Consider the following 17,907-nt stretch of genomic DNA (forward strand, 5'->3'; position numbering starts at 1 on the left):
CCAGAGATGTCCCCTCCGAGGAGAGGCCCCTGGAAACGGCCCTCCCGTGGGAGCCATCGCATGCGGCAAGCCTAGCGCGCTGCTGCGCCGTGCGGGGTCCTCGTGTGACCGTGCAGGGCGCTGCTGCACCCCCGGCCTGCGTATGTCCCAAGTTTTGGACAAGGGGGCCCAGCGTCTACGGCAAACTCAGGCTTTGCTGCGGCTGTTGGTACCGCTCACAGGCCTGGATGCTTTGTGGCTGGGGGGCTATGCATAGGCTGGGGCTGTGTGTGGGGGGCGCTGTGGGCCAGGCCAGAGCTGTGTGTGGGGGGCACTGTGGGCCAGGCCAGTGTTGTGTGTGGGGGGCGCTGTGGGGCAGGCCAGTGCTGGGGGGGCGCTGTGGGGCAGGCCAGTGCTGTGTGTGGGGCGCTGTGAGGCAGGCTGGAGCTGTGGGGGCGCTGTGGGGCAGGCCAGTGCTGGGGGGTCGCTGTGGGGCAGGCCAGTGCTGTGGGGGCGCTGGGGGGCAGGCTGATTCTTGGGGGGGCTGTGGGGCAGGCCGGTGCTGGGGGGGCGCTGGGGGGCAGGCCAGTGCTGGGGGGACGCTGGGGGGCAGGCTGACGCTGGGGGGGCGCTGGGGGGCAGGCCAGTGCTGGGGGGGCGCTGGGGGGCAGGCTGACGCTGGGGGGGCGCTGGGGGGCAGGCCAGTGCTGTGGGGGCGCTGTGGGGAAGGCCAGTGCTGGGAGGGCACTGGGGGGCAGGCTGATGCTGGGGGGGCGCTGGGGGGCAGGCCAGTGCTCGGGGGCCTTGTGGGGCAGGCCAGTGCTGGGGGTGTGCTGGGGGGCAGGCTGGTGCTGGGGGAACGCTGGGGGCAGGCCAGTGCTGGGGGGACGCTGGGGGGCAGGCTGACGCTGGGGGGGCGCTGGGGGGCAGGCCAGTGCTGGGGGGGCGCTGGGGGGCAGGCTGACGCTGGGGGGGCGCTGGGGGGCAGGCCAGTGCTGTGGGGGCGCTGTGGGGAAGGCCAGTGCTGGGAGGGCACTGGGGGGCAGGCTGATGCTGGGGGGGCGCTGGGGGGCAGGCCAGTGCTCGGGGGCCTTGTGGGGCAGGCCAGTGCTGGGGGTGTGCTGGGGGGCAGGCTGGTGCTGGGGGAACGCTGGGGGCAGGCCAGTGCTGGGGGGGCGCTGGGGGGCAGGCTGATGCTGTGGGGGCGCTGGGGGGCAGGCCAGTGCTGGGGGGGCGCTGGGGGGCAGGCTGACGCTGGGGGGCGCTGTGGGGCAGGCCAGTGCTGAGGGGGCCCTGGGGGGCAGGCCAGTGCTGGGGGGGCGCTGGGGGGCAGGCTGATGCTGGGGGGGCGCTGGGGGGCAGGCCAGTACTGGGGGCCTTGTGGGGCAGGCCAGTGCTGGGGGGTGCTGGGGGGCAGGCTGGTGCTGGGGGGGCGCTGGGGGGCAGGCCAGTGCTGGGGGGGCGCTGGGGGGCAGGCTGATGCTGTGGGGGCGCTGGGGGGCAGGCCAGTGCTGGGGGGGCGCTGGGGGGCAGGCTGATGCTGTGGGGGCGCTGGGGGGCAGGCCAGTGCTGGGGGGGCGCTGGGGGGCAGGCCAGTGCTGGGGGGGCGCTGGGGGGCAGGCTGATGCTGTGGGGGCGCTGGGGGGCAGGCCAGTGCTGGGGGGGCGCTGGGGGGCAGGCTGATGCTGTGGGGGCGCTGGGGGGCAGGCCAGTGCTGGGGGGGCGCTGGGGGGCAGGCCAGTGCTGGGGGGGCGCTGGGGGGCAGGCTGATGCTGGGGGGGGCGCTGTGGGGCAGGCCAGTGCTGGGGGGGCGCTGGGGGGCAGGCCAGTGCTGGGGGGGCGCTGGGGGGCAGGCTGACGCTGGGGGGGGTGCTGGGGGGCAGGCCAGTTCTGGGGGGGCGCTGTGGGGCAGGCCAGTGCTGGGGGGGCGCTGGGGGGCAGGCTGATGCTGGGGGGCGCTGGGGGCAGGCCAGTGCTGGGGGGACGCTGGGGGGCAGGCTGATGCTGGGGGGGCGCTGGGGGGCAGGCCAGTGCTGGGGGGGCGCTGGGGGGCAGGCTGATGCTGGGGGGCGCTGTGGGGCAGGCCAGTGCTGGGGGGACGCTGGGGGGCAGGCTGATGCTGGGGGGGCGCTGGGGGGCAGGCCAGTGCTGGGGGGGCGCTGGGGGGCAGGCTGATGCTGGGGGGCGCTGTGGGGCAGGCCAGTGCTGGGGGGACGCTGGGGGGCAGGCTGATGCTGGGGGGGCGCTGGGGGGCAGGCCAGTGCTGGGGGGGCGCTGGGGGGCAGGCTGATGCTGGGGGGCGCTGTGGGGCAGGCCAGTGCTGGGGGGGCGCTGGGGGGCAGGCTGATGCTGGGGGGGCGCTGGGGGGCAGGCCAGTACTCGGGGGCCTTGTGGGGCAGGCCAGTGCTGGGGGGTGCTGGGGGGCAGGCCGGTGCTGGGGGGGCGCTGGGGGGCAGGCTGAGGCTGGGGGGGCAGAGGTCTGGCCCCCCCGCTTGGGGCCTGCAGGGGGCGGGCAAGGGCCCTTGTTGCCAAGGCAACGGGGACGCTGCGCTCACAAGGCCCCGCCCAACACGAGCGGGTCGCGCGGGGGGGGCGGGGGGGGCACCGGGCACGAGCGCTCAGGGGACACTTCCGGCCGGTGGCGGAAGCGCTCTTTGACCCGGAAGTGCCGGGGGGGGCGGGACTCAGCTGTCAGCCGGACTCGCCGGTAACCGGCCGGAGCCACCGGGCAGTGCGGGGGGCGGGGCAGTGGGGCAGCTGGCGGAGTCGGGGGGCAGTGTCTGTCGGGGGGATGGATGGGGGGCGGGGCAGTGGGGCAGCTGGCGGAGTCGGGGGGCAGTGTCTGTCGGGGGGATGGATGGGGGGCGGGGCAGTGGGGCAGCTGGCGGAGTCGGGGGGCAGTGTCTGTCGGGGGGATGGATGGGGGGCGGGGCAGTGGGGCAGCTGGCAGAGTTGGGGGGCAGTGCCTGTCGGGGGGATGGATGGGGGGCGGGGCAGTGGGGCAGCTGGCAGAGTTGGGGGGCAGTGCCTGTCGGGGGGATGGATGGGGGGCGGGGCAGTGGGGCAGCTGGCGGAGTCGGGGGGCAGTGTCTGTCGGGGGGATGGATGGGGGGCGGGGCAGTGGGGCAGCTGGCGGAGTCGGGGGGCAGTGTCTGTCGGGGGGATGGATGGGGGGCGGGGCAGTGGGGCAGCTGGCGGAGTTGGGGGGCAGTGCCTGTCGGGGGGATGGATGGGGGGCGGGGCAGTGGGGCAGCTGGCGGAGTTGGGGGGCAGTGTCTGTCGGGGGGATGGATGGGGGGCGGGGCAGTGGGGCAGCTGGCAGAGTTGGGGGGCAGTGCCTGTCGGGGGGATGGATGGGGGGCGGGGCAGTGGGGCAGCTGGCGGAGTTGGGGGGCAGTGTCTGTCGGGGGGATGGATGGGGGGCGGGGCAGTGGGGCAGCTGGCAGAGTTGGGGGGCAGTGCCTGTCGGGGGGATGGATGGGGGGCGGGGCAGTGGGGCAGCTGGCGGAGTTGGGGGGCAGTGTCTGTCGGGGGGATGGATGGGGGGCGGGGCAGTGGGGCAGCTGGCGGAGTCGGGGGGCAGTGTCTGTCGGGGGGATGGATGGGGGGGCGGGGCAGTGGGGCAGCTGGCGGAGTTGGGGGGCAGTGCCTGTCGGGGGGATGGATAGGGGGCGGGGCAGTGGGGCAGCTGGCGGAGTTGGGGGGCAGTGTCTGTCGGGGGGATGGATGGGGGGCGGGGCAGTGGGGCAGCTGGCAGAGTTGGGGGGCAGTGCCTGTCGGGGGGATGGATGGGGGGGGGGGGGCGGGGCAGTGGGGCAGCTGGCGGAGTTGGGGGGCAGTGTCTGTCGGGGGGATGGATGGGGGGCGGGGCAGTGGGGCAGCTGGCAGAGTTGGGGGGCAGTGCCTGTCGGGGGGATGGATGGGGGGCGGGGCAGTGGGGCAGCTGGCGGAGTCGGGGGGCAGTGCCTGTCGGGGGGATGGATGGGGGGCGGGGCAGTGGGGCAGCTGGCGGAGTTGGGGGGCAGTGTCTGTCGGGGGGATGGATGGGGGGCGGGGCAGTGGGGCAGCTGGCGGAGTCGGGGGGCAGTGCCTGTCGGGGGGATGGATGGGGAGTGGGGCAGTGGGGCAGCTGGCGGAGTTGGGGGGCAGTGTCTGTCGGGGGGATGGATGGAGGGCGGGGCAGTGGGGCAGCTGGCGGAGTTGGGGGGCAGTGCCTGTCGGGGGGGATGGATGGGGGGCGTGTGTTTCGTTACCGAAGTCTGTGACCCACGTTACACCCAGCCGCTCTGCAGTCCCAGGTGGTTGGCGCTGCACCGTCGTTTTCATCGGCGCCGTTGTGTTGTGCGGCACGTGCGGGCGGATGTGACGGCTTGTCCCCAGGCTCTCCTGTCCTCTCCGCCAGGTACGTCCCCAGGGCCTCTCCGGAGACATGTGGCAAATGGCATTTCAGTGCCTCTCCCCTGGGCAGGATCGCGCCGCTTTTACTCTAGTCCCATCCGCGGATGGCGCCCCAAAGCCGCACACAGGGCGTTGGGTCTTCGAGGCTGACGCCAAAGCTCGTGGGAAAATGCAAATATTACTTCTCTGGCATGACTGGTACGGATACTCCGTAGTTCGAGATTATTCGTCCCCCCTTTTCATTTCTAATTGAACACTCTTTTGGTTGGCAGCCTAATTTTCCTGTTGCCTGGAGTTTTTGGTGCTCGACCTCTCAGGAAATTGGGCTTCTGGGGTTTTTTAACGGTATCTGTGTAGTGATTGTTAGAAGTGTAAGCCCAAAACTGAGTGTATTTCAGCAATTGACAAATAATGTCATTTGGGTCACAACAGAACCAATAGCCTTGGGGTTTTTCAGCCTCAGTGATTTTGTCATTGAAATATGAAAACTCCTACGAAGATATATTTAAAAAACTGGCATAAAGGTTCCCATTGTAATTGTTTTTAGCATCCTGTAAATAGTTCTTTCCCCCCTCCCCTGCGCATCCAGCTCCTACTACATTTAAACTTCAAAGCAGCCTCCCCTTATCGACTAATGGAGTAGTTGATGGAAATTCCATCAACGACTTGATTAGCTAATTAATCGCTACGTAACCTCTCTAATACCCATGCACAGTTCTGTTGCTGTAAGTGTGGTTCTGTCTGGGACTAACGGTGCGCAGGAGCCCATCTGACATCAGGGTCTTAAACGTAACCTGACTACAGCTTCATTCTCAATAAATTATCATACTTCTGTAAAACGGGAGAAATGAAATAACAAAAGCTTTGTTGAGCTTGTGGTTTCGAAGCTTGTTGAGATTTTTTTTAAGGATGTTTTAACGGTACATCTTCTCTAGAATTGCCCTGGAAAGCTTTTTCAATTAATAGAACTAATTTTGTAAGAAGTGTCTGAGAATACAGTGGCTTGTACGCAGTCAAACAGACAATGCCCATTGAAAAAAGGTGACAGCAAAAACCTCCTTTTTAGCCTAATCTCATGTCCTGAAAATGCATATTCTGTCCCTCGTCATTTTAACAAACTTGCTGTATAAGAACACACAGACTTCTTTTGATAACAAGTTAGCAGGATGTCTCAGGAGAGCCCTTGGCATTCTCCTCCTCCTCCTCGTTGTTCGTAGAATTTCTGGCATCTGGACACTGTTGCTACAAGGTTCTGCAAAGTGAACCGTGGACAAGGAGAGGTCTCAATAGCCTTTTCGGTCAGCATGTAAGAATTGTTGAGCATTTACCCAAAAGTAACTGTGCCAAATAAAAATGGTTTTGGGTGCGTCTGAGGTTATCTTTGTGACTGCTTGGGAAATGCTGGAAAGAAAAGTTATCTGTACTCTGTAAGTCAAGGGGAACTGCTTTTTCTGAGGGTTACTTGGATGTCTTCTAACGTCAGATTGGTGGTGTAAAGATTTCCTCGGTATTGATGTAGCTCCAGTGTCTAGGGCTGTGGTTCTCACTTTTTCGGCAGTCCACAGACACATTGTCCAAAGTCACCTGTCATGGGCAGGCACCCAAAATCTGTTAGTAAGAAATAAATTTCAAACCAAAGTGTTCAGTGTCTCTCTTTTTTTAATCATGTCTCAAAAAGGAGGAGGTCCACGAAAATGTGTTGATTGGCCTGGTGGTCCGTGGACTGTAACGAGTTGGGAACCCCCGGTCTAGGGGCTATAACCTGTCTCTTGTGGTGCTGGTAAATTGTTTCTGCAAACGGTGCCTCATATTGCTTTGATGTCGGGTTTGCCAGATAGAGGAGAATCTCCACGCGATGCCAGTCTTGCCGCTGGATGAACTGCAGCTGACCGAGACGGATCCAAAGACCGGGAAACTGAGGACGCTGCCAGCATTGGTGAGTTGTTCTGTTTTTGAAATTAAAACACGCCACAAATCCTTCCCTCATTTCATGAAGTAACTAGAGCAAAACCGGTTCTGGGGCCAAACTGCAGTGAAACCCAAAGAGCTTCCCGACAGGAGGAGGCCTAGATTGTTTGACGGGGAGCGCTGCCGTTCCTGCGCTGGAGAGGAGGCCTGCTGACGTTTGAAACTCAGTTTAGAAGCTTATCATCAGTCTTTGCCCCGCTCCCACTACACTCTGCCCTCGCCAATGTAGTCTGGCGGCCACCGGCTGAAGTAAAATCTCAGCGCAGGGCAAGTTGCGCTAAAGGAGAGCAAAGTGTCTCAGGGGTGACTTTGAGCTGCTGTTGGGTTTGGCGGCGTGGGAGGGTTGCATGTCAGTTATTGATCTGAATGGGACAGCAGGCGCAACACGAATCAACTGGGCAGGATTCTGCAAATATTATTGATAAACAGGGACAACACAGAGCCTCTGATCACAGTGTTTTCAACCCCAGCGAGTGGGGAGAACTGCTAGGGGGCATAAGACCGCACACGAGCTTTCCAAAAATATGAGCAACGTCCCTGGCTTCATAAATAGTTACCAGGGATTCATGTTGCTTGGTCCCTGGTTGTTAACACCTGATCTTTTTGCTTTGTGTAGCATCCGGAAAGGAAAGCAGATCAGTCCTTTGTGTTATATCGCCCACCCCCTAAAGTCAGAGACCCGGCGCTAGTGGAGGAGTTCTTGGAACGAGCAAAGTTCATCGCGGATGATCTGAACTGGCTTCTGGCTTTGCCTCATGATAAATTTTGGTGCCAGGTAACGTGACTGAGCAGTACATAAAAACCTTGACTTATAGGAGGGCTTGGAAAAATGAGTAGGCAAGCGAATGTGTCTGATGAAGGCTCATAACTGCCTTTTGTTGCTAGTTGCCAAACGGTGACGGGATGAATCAAGACACCCCCTTGGGGTGGTCCCATAGCGAACTCATCTTATCTTACGCTTCAGTTGATATTTTCTGACTTGGGCCCATCAACTTTGCCTTCACCCTTTCACTACAGTTCTTGATTTCCAGATCTCCTCGTGTCTCTTTTTAGTGTGGGGGAAGCAATTTCAAAAGCCAAAGACTTGATTGCTTTCCATTCCTTATATAGATTCCCTCCCCGCCCCATCCAAGGCGGGAGACCTTTGTTCAGCCTCCCCATCCCCATAGAAACGTACAGGATTCCAGTACCAGGTGGTATGGTCGCACGTCTTTCTAGAACGGACCACCGTTTGGGCTCACCGGAAAAATAAAACCATTCATGGGTTGTTGGTTTGAGTACTGTGCCATTAAGTTCCTCGAGTCTCACTGATGGGCCCCCATTAACATGTTTAGAATTAAAGAACTTCACGTGTCCTGTTTCTCACTTCACATACAAGAACGATACAGGCACAAAACTAGGATACGCAGATTCAGCACAGAGTAACTTTAAAAATGAGATGTGTGATGTTGCAGCTTTAAAGCAAATAAAAGGAAGTTCTTCACACAGCGCACAGTCAACCTGTGGAACTCCTCGCCGGAGGAGGCTGTGAAGGCTAGGACTATAACAGGGTTTAAAAGAGAGCTAAATACATTCATGGAGGTTAAGTCCATCAATGTCTATTATCCAGGCTGGGTAAGGAATGGTGTCCCCAGCCTCTGTCTGTCAGAGGGTGGAGATGGATGGCAGGAGAGAGGTGGCTTGATCATTCCCTGTTCGGTTCACTCCCTCTGGGACACCTGCCATTGGCCACTGTCGGAGGAGAAGGTACTGGGCTGGCTGGACCTTTGGCCTGACCCAGTCTGGCAATTCTTATATGATGACCTGTTTTGTATTAAGCATATTTTGCTTAATATTCAAAAGCCAATTTTCATAGAGTATGGGGCGCCCCGCGGCACAAAATTCTTGACTTTGGATGGTGTAACGGTAAGATGATACTCTTTCCTTAAATAGCTTTGATCGTTTTAAAACTGCTAGTTTTTAATCCATGGGTTCACCTTTGATCTCTGTAGCTCGTTGCTGAATTTATCCACCACTGGCTGCATGCGTGTCATGTGATACGGGGCACCGCTGTGCATCCTTCATCCTCCCCCTCTGTCCATTTGCGTTTGGTTTGGGTCTTAGGTCATATTTGATGAGACGCTGCAGAAATGCCTGGATTCATACCTGAACCACGCCCCTCGCAAGTTTGATACGTCACTGGATTTCCCTCCGGAGGTGAATGACATGCAGAAATGCCTCCATCGGTGCATCTTCCTCACCTTCCTCAGAATGTCCACTCACAAGGAGTCCAAAGTAAGCACCCCTTCTCCTTCCACTCGCTGCACGGGGTATGGCCTAGGGCCATTGATGGGCGCTTTGCCCAGACTGGAGAAAATGCGATGCGAGACAGGTCTCAGACGTCTACCTTGCTCTGTGGGTGAGGTGACGTTGCATTCACTTACACTTTTCTTTGCAACACAGCGGAGGCTGCGCTGTGTGTGTTGGCAGAAATGGAAGTTTCACGAGGACCTTAAAGAATGTCATTTTGTCCTCAGGTGTGAATAATTATTGCCCTGGGTTTATTTTAGGAATAGACATTGCCGTGATAGTCAATTTCAGTCTGCTTTGAGAGATGCTGTCCCTGCGGGTGTTGGAGGAATGAGGAGAGAACAGCCGGAAGGAGAGCTGTGTCCTAGCAACAGCTCAATAAAAGTACTCTGGGGTTCTGCAGAGCCTTTCATCTGAGCCGGAGTACTGTACAGCTGTTAATTAAACCACAGCAAAGTATCTGGGTAAACTGAAGTCAAGGGTTTGTCTGTTGCCACGTAGCAAACTAATGTGAGTGTTAGAAAAGCAACCTTAACTCTCCCTCCTTTGTATTCACTGGGAGAGCACGTGGCGCACGCCCTCTGCCGTTTGCTTTGGGCGGCGACCGTTTGCCGTCCTACACAAACCTTTCTCTTATGAGTCATTGCTTCCACTGCTGTTCTTCTGCTTGGCACGTTTGAGTTGGAACACCCGTGTCCTGTCGAATTTTCAGAGCATTTCTAGCCTCACGTGTTACAACTGCAAGATGGCTTTTGTGTAGGGGTTTAGAGTACAGAGAAAGCCTGGGTTCTGTTCCTACCTATGTCACTAATTTACAGATCTTACACTAGGAATAGAATTCCTCAGGGCCTTGGCGTCGTCAATTAATAGGCAGCAGGCTTAAAACAAACCAAAAGAAGTTTTTCTTCACTCAGTGCACAGTCAACCTGTGGAACTCCTTGCCAGAGGATGTGGTGAAGGCTAGGATTTTAACAGGGTTCAAAAAAGAGCTAGATAGATTCGTGAACAGGGCTCGACAAATAGTGTAATCTACTCGCCTGTGGCGAGTAGATTACACCCTGGAAGAGCCGGCGCGGAGCGATCTGTGCATGCGCAGAACCGCACAGCTGGCGAGCAGGAAGCATTGGCCGCTGTCGGCAGGCAGGACTCTGGACTGGATGGACCGTTGGTTTGACCCAGTGTGGCCGTTCTTATCCAGATGTGTAAAATGGAGGCGCCTTTCAAGTTGCTAAGATCGTTTTCTGTCTTTTAAAAAAGACGGTTTCTGTTCTGTTTAATAGGACCACTTCATCACGCCCTCGGTGTTTGGAGAGATTCTGTACAACAACTTCCTGTTCGACATCCCGAAGATTCTGGACCTGTGTGCGCTCTACGGGAAAGGGAATGGCTCCCTGCTTCAGAAGATGATTGGTTAGTCCAGTCGCTGTTCGATGGGTTTGTGGCACTCGGACACCCCCGTCATGTCCGTACGGTTCCGGTGGTCATTTGCACAGGCTGTGTGGTAATTCGTGGAGGAGGGGAAATTCCTCTCCACTGCTCGGTTCAGGTTCACAGCACTCTGCTCTGTGGCAGAGCCCTTTGGCAAGATAATGCGCCGTTGGGCCTGTAAGAGGTTTTGCGGAGGCCTCGTTGCCTTTAACGATATTCCACGGAGCTTTTGCCGCCCCACACAGAGCCAGCAATGAAAACACCACTGCCGCTGTCAAATAGCAGCATGTGTAAACAATGAGAAGACCTGTGGCCCCTATGGGTGTGTCTAGACTACAGGGTTTTGTTGACAAAAGTTCATGGCTGCCTTTGGGAGCGGTGCGGTCGCAGAGCAGGGGTAAGCCTGCCTCAGCCTCCTTGGGCCACCACCCAGAGGCCACCTGTATTATGCAGTGCCCAGCTGGAGGCCGCATTCTGAACCACACCCCCAGTCCTGAGCTCCTGCCCTAACCCTGAGTCGTCCTGCACCCAAACTCCCTCCCTGAGCCTGCACCCTGAACCCCTCCCACACCTCAGCCCCCTGCCCCATGCTCAGCTCAGAGCCCCTCCCACGCTCCAAATCCTTTAGCCCTGCATCCCCCTCCCCTGCACCCCAACCCTCTGCCCCCAGCCTGACAAAAGAGAGTGAGGATGGGGAGGGAGGATGGAGCAGAGGTGGGGTCTCAGAGAAGGGGTGGGAAGGGGGCGGGGCCAGGGTGTTTGGTTGAGGTAGACCCTGGGTTGCACTTACATTCAGCAAGGTGATCTCACGCTTAAAATAGCAGGAAAGCACTGGGTCAGATGTTTGAATTACTCCAAAACTGGTTTTTTCCTTCCTCTCTTCTCAGAAAACATCTTCACTCAGCAACCGAGTTACTTCAGTGACCTGAATGAAACGGTGCCCACGATCCTCCAGGTGCTGCCTTTTTCTCGGGCGTGGAGGGGTTTCCGGAGCCCTCGGGGAGGCAGAATTGTTTGTGTTTCCTTGTGTGTGCTCCCGTTGGGGATCCCAGCTTGTGTTGGGTGGGTTTTGAGCTTTTCTCTGCAACGGGTACTCAGAATGAACCGCGCTGACATTGGCCTGCTTGTGAGGCCTGCCTTGCTGTCCATCCTCGGGGCTTGATTAGCTACATAAGTGCCAATTTTCCTCTCCCTAAATCAAGAGAGGGAGACGCTTGTGCTAGTGAGCTCCCAGGAGACCGTGAACAGTTCCATGACACCAAGGCACATCAGTGGCTCCCAGACAGATCTTAGCCAGGTCCAGCGTTCGGCACCTCCATGGCTCTGAGCAGTAAGAATTTCCCCGAGCTCTGCTCAGATGTAATCTGAATATGAATCAAGGTGCCGGGCCATCTTTGCAGCTGGCCACTTTGTTTTTCCATCCTCAGGCAAATCATTTTTCCAATGCCGTTTTGGAGCGGCGCTCGGCTGTGTTTGGACCCGTCGTGCTCTGGGGGGCGTTAAACTCAGGCGCGCTCTTGGGCGAGGTGGCCACGCGTGTCCAAGTGCTCCGTGGGGCACGGTTCTCCAGTCACAACAGGACTCGGAGGGACGGGGGCGTGTTTGGGTCGACCGAGCTCTGCTTTGCACGTTGGCTGTGTCTAGACTGGCAAGTTTTTCCGCAAAATCGTCTGCTTTTGCGGAAAAACTTGCCAGCTGTCTACACTGGCCGCTTGAATTTCCGCAAGAACACTGATGATCTCATGGAAGATCATCAGTGTTCTTGCAGAAATACGCTGCTGCTCCCGTTCGGGCAAAAGCCCTCTCGCGCAAATCATTTGTGCAAGAGGGCCAGTGTAAACAGCACAGGACTGTTGTCCGCAAAAAAGCCCCGATCGCGAAAATGGTGATCAGTGCTTTTCTGCAAACGCTTTTAACGGAAAACTTTTCCGTTAAAAGCATTTCCGGAAAATCATGCCAGTGTAGACGTAGCCACCGTGTGCTCGCTGTGTTGTCAGTTAGCAAGGTCGTCGCTTGGCGTGCATGCGTATGCTTGGTGAATAGAAGGAAAAGCAGGATAAACCCAAGCGTCCGGCTTCAGAAATGCCTGGAATCCTCCGTTGGTTTTATAGTCTGCAGAGGGGGAGCGTGGCAAAGCCGCAGAATAACAGAGCCGGGTAGATTTGTCCCTGCTTTCAGGCTAGGCAGCTCCCCACTGTGTGTAAACAGCCGTGGCTTCTAGCGGGCCACCGAGTGGCTGGCGTGTTATACGACCGATCTGTTCCGTCGGCCAGGTGCTCAGCAACGTCCTGCAGGAATGCGGCTTGCGGTGCGACGGGCCCTCGGCCGCGCCCCAGAAGCTGGAGGAAAGAGCCAGAGTGACTCCCAGCGCCATGCCGCTCCAGGTGCAGTTGCTGCTCGGGGGGCGTAGCCACGCTGTTCCCAGCCCCTTCGCTCTCCTGCCCCGTGACTCGGCGTCTCTGCGCTGGGGGCTGCCTTTCCCCTGCCCCCTTGGCCTCCTCTCCTGCCCTCCCCCCGGAAAGCGCAAAATCCAGCGCTGAGTAGCATGGGGACGCTGCTGCCCCACGGCCTAGCTAGCCACCGCACCAGCGGTTCCTAAACCCTCAAGCCTGCAGGAGTGCGCGGCTCCGGGCAGGGTGGGGGAAGCGCCTGGGTGTGATCTGTGCCGTGCTCTGCCACCTGCTCCCCTGAGCCCCTTGCTGCTCTGGATGGGTGGGGGAGCCCTGTCATGTGACTCCCAGGCAGCAGAAAACTGTGGGATCCTCTGCTATAGGTCAGCCCCCCCCAAGTAGCCAGGCCCTTTCGTCGGCCTTGGGGGCAGAAAAGGCCCAGTCGAGGAGTTGCCCTGCGTGTCGGTGGACTCTGCCGTGCGCACCGGCGTTCGTCTTGCTCCAAGAGGCCCGTGTCGCGGACCAGCCTGCCGGCTCTCAGGGTAACGCCCCGTTCTCCCTCCCCAGGCGCTGACGGACGTCGTGCTGTACTTGTGTGACACGTGCACCACCCTCTGGGCCTTCCTCGACGTCTTCCCCTTGGCCTGCCAGACCTTCCAGAGCCATGACTTCTGTTCCAGGTGCGTGCCTGGCTCGTCCTTCCCCTTCCCCTGTGCCGCTGGGTCTGATGGGAGAGTCCTCTTTGGGTGACTACAACAGGCCACTATGGGGAGTTCCCCGAGTTCCCCAGCAGATGGGGGGGCTGCAACTTGCCAAGAGGCTGGGCTGCACGTAGCGGCTTCCTCGGGGCAGTGTGTCCTGGAAAGAGCTCAGCGTTTCGCACGCCACCTTAGAATCCTACGGCTGGAAAAGCCCTCCGAGTCATCAAGTCCAGCCCCCCCGCCAAGGCAGGACCAATCCCAACTCAATCAACCCAGCCAGGGTCTGTCAAGCCGAGACTTAAACACCTCTAGGGATGGAGACTCCACCCTCTCCCTAGGGAACCCACCCTAGGGGTTCCCCACCCGCCTAGGGAAATAGCTTTTCCTAATATCCAACCTAGACCTCCCCCACTGTAACTTGAGCCCATTGCTCCTTGTTCTGCATCCGTCACCACTGAGAACAGCCTCTCGCCAGCCTCTTTGGAACCTCCTTCAGGAAGTTGAAGGCTGCTCTCAAATCCCCCCTCACTCTTCTCTTCTGCAGACTGAACAAACCCAAATCCCTCAGTCTCTCCTCGTAGGTCAAGTGCTCCAGCCCCCAAATCATTTTGGTTGCCCTCCTCTGGCCCCTCTCCAATGCGTCCACATCCTTTTTGTAGTGGGGGGCCCAGAACTGGACACAATACTCCAGATGTGGCCTCCCCAGTGCTGAATAAAGGGGAATAATGACACCTCTGGATCTGCTGGCAATGCTCCTCCTAATGCACCTAATATGCCATTAGCCTTCATGGCTACAAGGGCACACTGTTGACTCATATCCAGCTTCTCATCCGCTGTAATCCCCAGTTTTCTACCGAACAGCTGCTTAGCCGTTCAGTCCCCAGCCTGTAGCAATCCTTGGGATTCTTCCGTCCCAAGGGCAGGACTTTACACTTGTCCTTGCTGACCCTCATCAGATTTCTTGTGGCCCAATCTGTCCGGTATCCGAGGGGTCGCCGTGTTAGTCTGGATCTGCAAAAGCGACAAGGAGTCCTGTGGCACCTTCTAGACTAACCGATGGATTGGAGCAGAAGCTTTCGTGGACAAAGACCTGCCTCCGACAAAGTGGGTCTTTGCCCACGAAAGGTTCTGCTCCAACACATCTGTTAGTCTGTAAGGTGCCGCAGGACACCTAATCTGTCCAGAATACAGGACTATGTAGCACGTTAAAGACTAACGAGATGGTTTATCATCTTGTCTTTATAGTGCTACATAGTCCTGTCTTTTGTTTCAGCTACACCAGACTAACACGGCTACATTTCTATCACTAATCTGTCCAGGTCACTCTGGACCCTGTACCTGCCCTCCAGCGTATCTACCTCTCCCCCTCGCTGAGTGATCTGGGGGGAGGCAGCTCTGTGTGCCGGGACGGGTGGTCTCTGCAGGCTGTCTGCTGCCAGACTAAGTCAGACACTCGGGTGACAGTGGCCTGGGCTGGGGCTATTCATGCTCCGCCAGAATGGCTGGTTTTGCCGGCTCTGGGAGGGGAGTGTGAACTGATTGTCGCTGCGGCGCGACCCTAGTGTCCGAGGCGTGCTACGAGATCAATTCAGAGCAGCGTGTGTGTGTCCTGTGTTAGCCTCTGGGCAAAACTACAAAGCACCAGTTGTCGCCCCCTTGCAAATCCCGAAGCAAGCCCTGTTGTTTGCTAGGGTGTGCGAGTACCTCTGCGGCCTGCGAGTCGGTAGGTAAACAGGCACATCTGGCTGCTTGTGGTTCCTCTGTTCCCTCCGTCGCTGTGTTCTCTCTCCCTGCACCTGGGACCAGCTGTGTCAGCCGTCAGTCTAACCCCTGGGTCTAGCACTCCCGTGTCTGCCGTATTGGAACGAGGCGATCTCAGAGCTGTCTGTCAGCTCTTCACGGTGCAGCCGAGCAGTGTAGCCTCTTTGCCTAATCCGCGGCAGCCTGCTGCGAAACCACCTCGTTTGGCGGCTCTAACGAGGCGCAGAACAGTTCCACGGGGAGCGGCTGTTTGCCAGACTCGCGTTGTGTTGCTGGGAATGAGCTCTAATGCAACAAGGATCCGCGCTGGCACTGCTAGTAATGAGAGACCGGAGGAACAAACACCGCCAGTCCCCTTTGATGTATCTTTTAACGAAGCGTTGGAACAAATCTCGTGACGGTTCATGGTTTGTTCCGTCGTTTTGCAGACTGGTTTCCTTCTATGAACTCGCCATCCCTGAGCTGGAATCTGCCATTAAGAAGCGGTCGTGTGAAGAGCAGAGGTAAAAGTTTGCCCATGATACTAACGTCTTTTCCCGTTAAGCCTCCCAAGAGTGGATAACTCTTGAGACCTGGAAGGGTTTGGAGCATACACAGTGTGTCCTAGAGCAGGGGTGCGCAACCTTTTTTGAGCTGCAACCCCCACGCTGCGGGGGCCACCAACTGCTGGGCCTACCCCTGGCCGGCCGGATCTAGGCGTCGCGACCCCCCAGGAAGACATCTGTGATGGTGAGTCGGGGTTCCCCCTGATCCTGCAGCCCCATAGCAGCAAGAACAGACTTTGCCAGCTGTAGAATAGGGAGGGTTTATTGCTTCTCCAGGATACAACACAGCACAGACGGGATGTGGGTACTGGAGTCAGGGCCAGGATGCCTCAGACCCCTTGAGGTAGGGGGTCCATCGCCCCCTAACCCTCAGCTTAGGCTGTTCCCTTCATGTTTCCCAGCCAGCAACTGCCCCTTCCTTTGTTCTGTCCCTGTCCTCAACCGGTTGGACTGGTTGGGTCTTTGCCTTCGGCAGCCGTCCTGCTGGGCAGTGCTACAGATACCAGCCAGTAGGGGTCACCCCCTGCCCCCAGTGTATGGCCTCCCCACTACATCACAACATCCGCAACCCCCTTGGGGGTCGCGACCCACAGGTTGCGCACCACTGTCCTAGAGGGTCCCCAGGGAAGCAGGCAGCCAGGAGAGCCGAAGGCAACCGGGTAGGGGTGTTTGAATTGGAAGCAGCGACCTTCCTGATCGTGGGTGGCCAGGGCAGAGCGGGGAGACACAACCTGAACCAGAGAGCAAGGCAGGGAGTATCCAGCGACATCCATGCCCTAGGAAGGACTAAATCCTGAAACCGCAGAAACATGAGTGGAACAGGGGATGTTTAGTTAGATGCAACTGGGATTGGTCCTGCCAGCGCAGCTCCCAGCGCTGTGAGTTATTCCCCTTGTAGAGATGGTTTACATAGAGCGCTGTCAACACAGCCAGCCTCTGGGGGTGTGTCTAGACTATAGGGTTTTGTCGACAAAACTATACTTGTATCTACACTGCCGCTGAGTTCTGTCGACATAACGTCGACAGAACTCGGCACTTTTGTCGACAGCTGTAAACCTCATTCTACGAGGAACAACGCCTTTTGTGGACAGAGTTCTGTCACCAGAAGGTGTTATTGCATCTACACTGTCCTTTGCGTCTACACTGTCATGTCGACAAAGCAGCTTGCTGTGTCGACAGAACTGGATGTAACCTAGATGCTCTTTGTTGACAGAAGCTTTGTCGACAGATTCTGTCGTCAAAACGTCTGTCGACAGAAGCCTGTAGTCTAGACGTACCCTATCTGTCGGCAAAACTTCTGTTGACAGAAGCCTGTAGTCTAGACGTACCCTATCTGTCGGCAAAACGTCTGTCGACAGAAGCCTGTAGTCTAGACGTATCCTATCTGTCGGCAAAACTTCTGTCGACAGAAGCCTGTAGTCTAGACGTACCCTATCTGTCAGCAAAACGTCTGTCGACAGAAGCCTGTAGTCTAGACGTACCCTATCTGTCAGCAAAACGTCTGTCGACAGAAGCCTGTAGTCTAGACATACCCTATCTGTCAGCAAAACGTCTGTCGACAGAAGCCTGTAGTCTAGATGTAGCCTGGATACCACCCACCCGTATCCGTTAAGTGCACAGTGTTGTGTAGTAACTCCATGAGAAACGCTGGAGGTGACGCAGGGCTTGGGGGTGGGACTGGCTGGCTCACGATGCCCATGCAGTAACCTGGTTTGAGAACCCCGGCATCACAGCCTGACACACGGGGGCTGACTCCCCTGTACTCGCCTGCTGTATGTGCCAAGCGTTAGCCCGGCGTGAGCTCGTCCCCGGTCGGAGAGGACCAGCTGAAAGCGCCTCCTACGGCTGTTAACGCACCCATGGGCAGTTGGACAGCAGGCTAGCGTGGGGCAGATCCACCGTGGTCTTGTTCCGAATGGCTCGGCGCACACGGCTTCTCCGGCAGAGGGCGCAGGGCTCCATGAGGCGTGTTTCCCTGCGCCGAGGCTAACTCCCCGTGCTTTCTCCGCAGCGTGCTGGCTGACTTGTGGAGGAGGCTGTCTCATTCCAGGAGGAAGATGGTGGAGATCTTTCACATCCTCGTTAACCGGCTCTGCCTCCAGCCCATCTTGGAAAACAGGTACCGGCCCTTTCTCTCATTCCATTGCTGCCCCAGTGAAAAGTTAGTGGGCCACGGCCCCGTCCCTAGCTCTCCGAGTGCTGGGAAATGGAGCTGCAGAGAGCAAAGGTGACTTATTCAGGGCTGCATGTGTGGGTCGAGAGAAGGATCCAGACTGTGGGCCCTAGGCGAATGCCCTTTCCATTGGGCCGTGCTGCCTCGGCACTGGGCGTCTGGACAACCCGTCTCGGATGGCTGCTGTCACTGCAGCGCCCCTGCTACTTGGCTGTGAGACTGTACACTCAAGTGGGCTTGGTTTGGCATGGCCCCTCAGCCAGGTGAGCAAAAGA

The 17,907-nt window shown here is 58.2% G+C and overlaps 1 protein-coding gene across 3 annotated transcripts in view; it reads left to right on the top strand.

The window, feature by feature from the left end:
- Nucleotides 1–2,572: 2,572 nt before the first annotated feature.
- Nucleotides 2,573–17,907, top strand: part of ASCC2 (activating signal cointegrator 1 complex subunit 2) — a 29,651-nt gene continuing 14,316 nt past the window's right edge. For 2 of the 3 annotated variants that reach the window (XM_075897879.2, XM_075897881.2), the window contains exons 1-11: nucleotides 2,573–2,686; nucleotides 4,272–4,381; nucleotides 6,212–6,313; nucleotides 6,962–7,120; nucleotides 8,449–8,619; nucleotides 9,915–10,044; nucleotides 10,950–11,017; nucleotides 12,336–12,446; nucleotides 13,020–13,132; nucleotides 15,343–15,417; nucleotides 17,471–17,578. In XM_075897879.2, the coding sequence (XP_075753994.2) occupies nucleotides 6,233–6,313; nucleotides 6,962–7,120; nucleotides 8,449–8,619; nucleotides 9,915–10,044; nucleotides 10,950–11,017; nucleotides 12,336–12,446; nucleotides 13,020–13,132; nucleotides 15,343–15,417; nucleotides 17,471–17,578 (1,016 nt within the window). In that variant the 5' untranslated portion in view covers nucleotides 2,573–2,686; nucleotides 4,272–4,381; nucleotides 6,212–6,232. The remainder of the gene's footprint in view (nucleotides 2,687–4,271; nucleotides 4,382–6,211; nucleotides 6,314–6,961; nucleotides 7,121–8,448; nucleotides 8,620–9,914; nucleotides 10,045–10,949; nucleotides 11,018–12,335; nucleotides 12,447–13,019; nucleotides 13,133–15,342; nucleotides 15,418–17,470; nucleotides 17,579–17,907) is intronic. The other variant, XM_089775126.1, reaches the window with a different exon arrangement.

This window comes from Pelodiscus sinensis, chromosome Z (assembly GCF_052426305.1).
Source record: "Pelodiscus sinensis isolate ZL-2025 chromosome Z, ASM5242630v1, whole genome shotgun sequence".
Taxonomy (NCBI): domain Eukaryota; kingdom Metazoa; phylum Chordata; order Testudines; family Trionychidae; genus Pelodiscus; species Pelodiscus sinensis.